Source organism: Enhydra lutris, unplaced genomic scaffold, assembly GCF_002288905.1.
Source record: "Enhydra lutris kenyoni isolate GAN:26980312 unplaced genomic scaffold, ASM228890v2 scaffoldscaffold4, whole genome shotgun sequence".
NCBI classification, from domain to species: domain Eukaryota; kingdom Metazoa; phylum Chordata; class Mammalia; order Carnivora; family Mustelidae; genus Enhydra; species Enhydra lutris.
The window spans coordinates 60,445,378-60,454,168 of NW_019154088.1; the positions used below are offsets into that span (position 1 = coordinate 60,445,378).

The window sequence follows — 8,791 nt, forward strand, 5'->3', positions numbered from 1 at the left end:
TGTCCGAGGGGGAGCCGAAGGTGGGTCTGCTCATGAAGGAGTTCTTGGCTGGATCCTTTTCTCTGTAAGGATCTCAGTGTCAGAATGCTAAGGCTATAATGGGCTCATCCATCAGCCTTGGAATATTATTATTATTTTTTTTAAAGATTTTATTTATCTATTTGACAGAGATCACAAGTAGGCAGAGAGGCAGGCGGGTGGGGGGTGGGGGGAAGCAGGCTCCCCGCTGAGCAGAGAGCCCATGCAGGGCTCCATCCCAGGACCCTGGGATCATGACCTGAGCTGAAAGCAGAGGCTTTAACCCACTGAGTCACCCAGGTGCCCCGGCCTTGGAATATTATTAAGTCGTGTGGACTTGAGTCAGCTTGTATTTGGGCAAACAAAGTGAGTTTTCCTCCCAGTTGGTTTTGTTTCATTCAGAATTCATCAATTCACTTAACTCTAATAGGATATTGTAGGCAAATCTTTCTTGCATGATCTTACTGACTTATGTTTCTTGTATATTTTTCTGTCCCTTTCAGCTTGCAGCTAAGGAAGGCGTAACTGAGAAATGCAGTCTGTCTTCCTTTTAGGCTGGTGCTTTATGTTAGTCTTATGTGAGAGTCTAGAAAGGAAAAGAATTATGAAGAATTGGGATAGCTTCCTTATTCCTCATGAGTCAGATTCTTATAGTGACTTCAGTCTGTTTTTTGAAATACTATGAATTCTTAGCCAGATTATCCCTCAAACTCATGTTCAGAGGCAAATACCAAAGTATATCCTGAAACCAAGTATAAATGAATTTTAGATTGGCTGCCATTTTAGATGACTCACATCATTGCTCCCCTCATCATCACAAATAATTCTTGCACATACGTCAAGGCCCTAGACGCTGTAACTCAGTGGACCATTCAGAGATAAAGAATACATTTTGAAATTCCCAGAGAGGACATTATTACGTATCTTGAAATCTCAATGAGGACGTGCCTCACTACCAAGAACAGGGATGCCAGTGAAGGAGAAACCCTGTCTCCTGTTAACCAGCCCACTTCTGCACTGCTGTATCCTTTCCTTACAGAAGCTGAACTGTGTGACCATGTCGTGGTAGGTTTTCATAGGAAACAGGCGATCTGGATTTTTTTGTGACCTGGCTTTCTGAGATCCTGCATATTATGGGACTGTTGAGTGCTGTGTGTGACATAGGACCAATGACCAGATGTGCTGTTTCGTTGGTGTTTCCATGATTGATGTTCTTGTAAATCCCATAGGGAATTTAAATACAGATTGAATTTTAATGTTCAATCTGTATTTAAATGGTTCAGTCTGACATTAAAAGGTATGACCCTTAGCAGAACTTAATTTTGTATTTGTGAATGGCCAGTTAAGCGAACACCTAAACAACTTCATAGAGCAGGCAAGAATAAATCTCTCAAGCAAAATGCTTTGTCTGCTCCCTAAGTAGCTGGTGCCAGTGAGCCAAACTCCAGGACCACCATTAGTTTGGATACATGGATAGTTGACTGGAGAAGTTGAGGGTAATGTCAGCATGGTACAGGACATTATCTCTGCTTCGTCTGTCCTAAGCCTGCCATCCTACAGAGCCCTTGAATCAGGGCTCACAGTCCTATGAAGTACAAAAACCACACCAAGCAATTGTAGCCAATGGACATTTGTGGCAACTGGAAGAAAAAGTTGACAGAGGACTTATCTGTATCTGTTTTCTCTCTCCCATCTCCTACATTCTTACCAGGCAAAAGTAGAAGAAAAGATCCAGGACGTCTTCAGTTCTTACAAGTTCAACCATCTTGTACCAAGGTAAGCTGTGGTTAGGAGTGTGGGGGGACTGGTTAGACACCCCTTCCTGTGAGAGCCTTTCTTCCTTCCTCCTTGAGCCTGTTCAACCTCAAGGGATAAGTCTGTTGGGAGAAGGGTTTCTTGACCTTGACCTTGTGGCCACCTGGTAAGCTAATGACCCCAACTCCTTCCTCTGTTACAAAGCTGTTTAGAGGAGATGCTCTCCTTGATCTGAACCATCAGGTATTACATGGGGAGACCCTTTTAGGCCTGGACTCTGAGGTCTGATGATGGGGAGGGGAAATTCATGTTTCTGTTGCTTAGTCGTGACCTGATGCTCTGGTGGTTCGGATCAGAACTCTTGAGGTTTTATTTTTCGTTGGCACTTTAAGTCCAGGGGATGGCAAAGGTTGGATTCTCTTGATGTGTGTTGTGCTTTGACTGGAAAGAGGTGATGAGTCTGAGCTTCTCCCAGTCCGGCCCTTATTGGTAACTGTGGCACCGCTCCCAAGGATGCAGTCTCCAGGAAGCACACACAGTGGCTTTTGTTTCCCTCAGCACTTAGCAAGTTGAAGGTTTCTAAGCAATTTGATGTCAGAAATTCCATAAAGGGGATTATAAGCTTAACTTAAACTTATTGTTTAAGTTGAAACTTTGTTTTCCCTTGTTTGTAGTTTATAATGTATCACGTTAGATTTCATGAGGATATTTCATCCCTCTATTAGCATGTCTCTCCCAGTCCCAAGTTGTTTCTCCAGAACCATCCTGTGTCCTATTTCCAGCCGTCAGAACAGATTAGGAGTCCAAAACTGTGTGTGGTCATGGTTTTATCTTAGTGATCCCACACTCTGCCTTGACCCCCTCTGAACAAAGGGCCATTGCGCTGCTGGCTAATTCACTCTGGCTGGGAAGCAGGCGGGTACCAGAGGTCCTGCCTGAGCCCTGAGTCCTGTGCTTCGGAGACTGAACAGAATAATTCCAGGCTAGTCAGGCTCTGAGTGCTCTGTTTTTACTGGGACATCATGCGTGGTTCTGGCCCAAGTTCCTTTTGTGTTTTTTTTACCACCATTATATTTTGCCACTATTTCCTTGAAAAAGAAATTTTCTTCTGAAAATTCTGATTAGCCAAGGCAGAAAACAATTGGAAAAGGCAAATTGGAAAAAGGGAAAGGCAGATGAGAAGGTCATCTTCATTTTTCTTCCCTGGGGAAGGAATGAGGGAAGATACGAGCTAACTAGAGGAGTCTTTCCCCAAACTGCTGAACTAAATTTCTATATTAATCTAAAGCTCAGTCCTCAATAAATGAGTTATTGCTTGTTTGGAGCCACAGCTGGAGATTAGGAAATAAAGCCATTGGTTTCCATAGCTCGGAAGCTGAAACTAATACAGCAGTGTATGTCAACTCTACTTAAATAACATTTTTACCAAATAGGTTTTTAAAAACAACTTGTTTATTTCTTCCAAGTTTTTATTTAAACACAGTTTCTATCTTAGAATAATCTCCAAGGTATATTAAATGGAAAAATAAAAATACAGAAAAATATGTGTCGTACTCTGCCATTTGTGCTAAAGAGAAAACAGTGTTTTTACAAATCAGTCAGCAAACAGCTGAGGGGGGCGCGTGGGCACCAGCTCTGCCCGGTGCAGGTGAGACTTCTCGAGAGGAAGAGGGACTTGGTGGTGGTGAGGGGTGTGATTACTTCAGGGGGTCTTTGTGCCTAGCTGCTGCATCCCCGGTGACTCACCTGACTGGGCTCTGAGTCACTGTCTGCTGTCTGAGGCCCTGTGGACACATGATCCCTGTGTTTCGAAGGGGACCTTTGATCATCTGACCTTCCTTTTCACCCACCATCATAACAGACCTTTGGACTTTTCTTTTATTCTTACTGAGATGTGAGGGAGAATGGGAGGTTACATAGTCTGGGAGGAAGAAGTGGTGTTTGGAGAAGGGTGCCAGAGGACAATAAAAAAAATTAAATCCCCTGAATTCATAGGTCTTAGGTCAGGTGTGGGTGGAAGACAAAAATGTTCCTCCTGGGTTTGGATCTTTCTGGAAGTAGAATATGTCAGGGGGTCTGGGTTTATTTCAGGAATCTGACATTTCCCATTTTATCGTTGCCTATGAAAAGTGTGTTTTAAAGGATGCTAATAAGTATATAATTATGTCAGAGCATGCTAATGAATATTAGAGATATTACACGTTTTGGCAGAAAGGCTGAGTGAATGGCTGATAGAAATCAACTTATCAATATAAGGCTGAAGCCAAACACCACCATCATAGAACTAACTTCTAGGATAAAAGAATAAACCTGAAAATTTAGCAAAATTTTAAATTATTATCACAATTTCAGTGTTTAACATTTTAGAAGTCAAATTTTAGAAAGTCTGACATAATATAGGAACACCTTCATTTTTAGCTAAAGTGAATATTCAGATACTAGCAATAAATCTAAATGACACGGCATGTTTGTTTTTGAGGTTATGATGCTGGTCGATGTAATAGCATCGCACACACATCCAGGACCACTGACTGCGCACAGGTCCAGGGATGCCAGGAATGATGCTGAGGGAGGCATTTGCCTGTTGAACCTTCCAGTGCCACAGCCCAGTAGCAGATTTGGCTGAAATTCAAGGCTGAAGCTGAATGTCAGTACCTTCTACAATTATTCCCCATTCCAGGAACGATTTCTTTCTCTAAGACTGTGAAGCCTGCATCCTCTCCTGGAGTGAGGTAGTCCCTCCCAAGGATCTTTTTGGCTGTGCTTTTAACAGTTTTGTTTGTCAGGAGCCTGCTTTCCCATGAAAGCTAATTTTTCCTTCCCTGTGGTTATTCCCACACACTTAGGAATTCACCTTTTTCATTTGTTCCATTAGCTTTGGTAAAAAAGCCTAGATGCATTAAATTAAACTCCCTCTCTTTCTCTTTCTCTCAGGTACTTCCATGTCATTTTCCTCTTGGGCAACAGGGTGATCAAGGCCCACCCGGGTCCTGCCCCTGCTGGGCTCTTAGTCTCATGGAAGAGGTAGCCATTAAACAAACAAATGCAAATACAATGTTACCAATGGGAGGGGTGTCAAGGAAGGGAATGGGAAACTCTGAGAGAGTAACCGGGGCAGGGAGGGGGGTGTAATTTAGGTTGGGAAGTTAGGGAATGTATCTTAGTCTGTTCTGCCTGCTACAACAAATTACCATGGACTAGGTGGTTTAAACTAAAAACATTTATTTCTCACAGTTTTGGAGGCTGGGGAGGTTCGGTATTAGATGAGGGCCCACTCCCTGGTTCATAAATGGCCATCTTCCCACTGTGTTCTCAGGTGGAAGGGGTGAGGGACCTCTCTGGAGCCTCTTCTGTAAGGTCGCTAATCCCTTCATGACCTAATCACATCCCAAAGGCCCCACTTCTCTAATACCATCACACTGGGAATTAGGATCAACATGGATTTTGAAGGGACGTGAACATTCAGTCTATGGCAGAAGGCCTCTCAGAGAAAGTGGCTCTCAGGCTGAGACCGAGTGGGTGAGCAGGAGTTGGTCAGAGTTTAGGAGTTTAGGAGGCTGTCGCAGCATTCCAGACAGAGGGAACAGCATGAGCTAAGGTCTTGAGACTGAAAAGAACAGATCACAAGGAAGGCAGTGTGACTGGAGTTTAGTGAGGGTCTGAGATGAGATTGGGGAGAGATAGGTAGAGGCACATCATGAAGGGTCTTGAACCCAATGGGGTTCAAGTCACAGTAAGAAGTTACATTGTATTTACAGTTTACGTTGCTGCCCAGTACACCTATATTTCTAAGTTCTTTTTCAGATAGTGGAACTGGACTCCCAGTATCTTTAACATATTTACTTGATCCGTTCTCTTGTGTATCCCTATCTCCCATCCCCCTCTGCACAGCCACATAGATGTCCTTCTCATCCTCTTGAACACTGACACCCTGCAGTCCCCGCCCCGCTGCCCCCCTCCTACACAGAGCCCGTGTTGTTCTGCTTCACCTAATGGCATGGCTTTAGGGCTGAATTGTTCAGGAAGGAAAGGGAAAGAGCTCTAGCTTTTTATTTTAATTCCTTACACAGAAAAGATTTTTAGACAGAGGTGAATTGAGAATAAAGGAATAGTAAGGGTATTGGTTTTTTAGGGCTGCTGCAATGAAATACCACAGACTAGGTGGTTGAAACAACAGACATTTATTTTCTCAGAGTCTTGGAGGCTGGAAGTCTAAGATCAAGACGCTGACAGGGTTGGTTTCTCCTGAGGTCTCTCTCCTTAGCTTGTAGACGGTGTCCTCCTCATTGTGTCCTCACATGGCCTTTCCTGTATGTGCTCCTCCCTGGTATCTCTTTCTCTTCTTATAAGGTCATTAGACGTTGTTTAATCTTAAAAAACTCTTTAAAGATTCTGTCTCCAAATACAGCCCCACTGGGGTTTAGGGATTGAACATATGAATTTTGGGGGACACGGTTCAGTCCATATCAATAAGGCTCTTAGTACAGTTTTTGGTGACTAAAAGAAACTGGATATATGTCCCTTCAATTTAAAGGAATAATAATCCTCGGAGCACCTGGGTGGCTCAGTGGGTTCATCTTCTGCCTTTGGCTCAGGTAATGATCTCAGGGTCCTGGGATCAAACCCCACATCGGGCTCTCTGCTCAGCAGGGAGCCTGCTTCCCCCTCTCTCTCTGCCTGCTTGTGATCTCTCTGTCAAATAAATAAAAAAAAATCTTTTTTTTTTTAAAGAAATATTTAGTAAAAGAATAATAAGCCTCAGAGAAGTTAAAATTCATTCAGCATTGTGGCCCTTGAAGCTCTATGTAAACAAAGAGACCTTTTGCAAGATTTTAGAATAACCTATGCATGTCAGCATTAGTGTATGTGTGTGTGTGTGTGTGTGTGTGTGTGTGTGTGTGTTTGAATAAGTGGGCAAAAATGAAAGAGAATATTTTCGCTTGTCGAAATGGCTCTCGGTGTAGAATCTCTGTTTTCCTGCCTGTGGCTGGTCTTCAGATGAAACCAGCTAGAGGAACTCATTAGTTCCCTCCAGGCAGGGCTGCTAGGGCCTGGCTGTGGGTGAGGTTCCCCTGGAAGGGTGCTGTGAGGGAGCCTGTCCATAGGGTCCAACCCCCGAGCTGCTGCAAAGGTGACTGAGGCCCCCTTCCGTTAGGTGTTTCTGGGCAGATGAGGCTCCAGGTACCCCTGAGGCAGGATCTCTTACCCCTTGAGGCAGAAAAGCATTTGCCCCTGACGTCTTTCACTTTGTAGTGACTGAAAAGCCCCCTCCCTGTCAAGTGAGAGGAGTGCGGAGATAACAAGGAAAAGGGTTTCTTCTACACGTTTCTTGTTTCTGTTTTCCCACTAAGAGGAAATGTTTGCTTAGCTGTGTAATTGGGCTCTCAGAATTCTCAGTCCCACAGGGGAGGGCAGCCTGTGGCAGGCACGGCTCCTCAGTGTGGAGGGTATGAGCATGGAGGAGAGCTGGAGGAGCAGACTCCAGGGCCAGTCCAGTCACATCTCCTTGCCCTCTCCGAGTGAACCTGAACTCCCCTGGAGGTTTGTCATTCATTTAAACAGAAGGGACATCTATCTATCCAGGGAAAACAGTCTCGTTAGGTCAGTCAGAAACTGGCCTTACTGTGCGTTTCTTTCTTCTTTCTTCTGCTCATTCGACAAATAGATGTCGAGAGCCTGCTCTGTGCGGGGCCCAGATGTGCAAGCCAGGCAGGAGCTCTCCTCAGAGCGACAAGGCAGTGGAGTAGGGGGGCGGACTGACCAGGTGGTTGCAGTAAGTGCACCCCCCTTCTCACCTGGTCCCTTTCCCTAGCACTGTACTTAAGGTCATAAAATCTTATTTACAGGACCCTTTTACCTTTTTACCCCTTTACCTCATTTCCAAATGAGGTGGCTCATGTTCTCTTCTGTTTTTCCCTTCTCTGCTCTGTGGCTTAGCCTTTCAAGGTATTTGGTGTATTCAAGTTCCTTCGACTGTTTCTTCAATGGGAGAGTTTTGACCTATAGAAAGCCTGTACCGTGAATGGGTCCTTTCAGAGCTGGAAGTCAGGCGATCTGCCTCCAGATTCTGTACTTGCCCTCACCTGCCTTGGGTTTCTCAGCCTGCCCTCATGGACGGTCTCGTGGACCCTCTTGGTTCTCCTCGTCTGCTCCCCCATCCTGGCTGCCCCCAGCTTCTCAGCCTGCGCCATTGTGGTTCTTGAGCTATTTGTCAGCAGTTCCCTGGGCTCATTCAGGTCCTTCCTGCCTCCACCTTTCAGCTCTTCCCCTCCTCCCAGTCCCTCCCTGGCATCCCTATCCTGGTGCTTCTGCCGAAGGGTCCCAGCCAGATTTCCCAGGAGAAAAGTCATGCGACGTTGCCTGCTGAGCGACTTCTCCAGAAGTTATACTACAAGCTTTAGCTGGGCCTTCACTGCTGCTGTGAGCTCCCCTCACTCCTCTCTTGTGGATTCCCTAACACACTCACCCCAGTGGCCAGCCTCACCCCCCACCTCCTGAGAAACTCCGGGCTGTCCTGCATGAGTTTCCTTCTTCCCCACTTTCAAGTCCTGTGTTTGTCTTACTTCACGCTTTCTCTCACTGTTTCCATCTCTGAGAATGGAGCTTCCATCCTTACTGCCAGGCTCTTCTCTCCTGAACTCTTGCCCCCAAACCTCCTTCCTCCCTCTTCTTTTAGGGACTGTCCTTGGTGGATTTTCTCTGGGCTCTTGCATTTTCAGCATCTTTGCTCTCAAGCAGTTTTTTTTTTTTTTTTTTTTAAATTTCTTTTCAGCATAACAGAATTCATTGTTTTTGCACCACACCCAGTGCTCCAAGCAATACGTGCCCTCCGTATTACCCACCACCTGGCTCCCCCAACCTCCCACCCCTTGCCCCTTCAAAACCCTCAGATTGTTTTTCAGAGTCCATAGTCTCTCATGGTTCATCTCCCCTTCCAATTTCCCTCAACTCCCTTCTCCTCTCCATCTCCCCATGTCCTCCATGTTATTTGTTATGCTCCACAAATAAGTGAAACCAT

The 8,791-nt window shown here is 45.2% G+C and overlaps 1 protein-coding gene across 1 annotated transcript in view; it reads left to right on the forward strand.

Annotated features, from left to right (window-relative positions):
* Positions 1-8,791, forward strand: part of LOC111158098 (farnesyltransferase, CAAX box, beta) — a 65,590-nt gene that overhangs the window by 12,985 nt on the left and 43,814 nt on the right. The window contains 1 exon segment of the mRNA XM_022519944.1: positions 1,730-1,794. Within this exon segment, the coding sequence (XP_022375652.1) occupies positions 1,730-1,794 (65 nt within the window).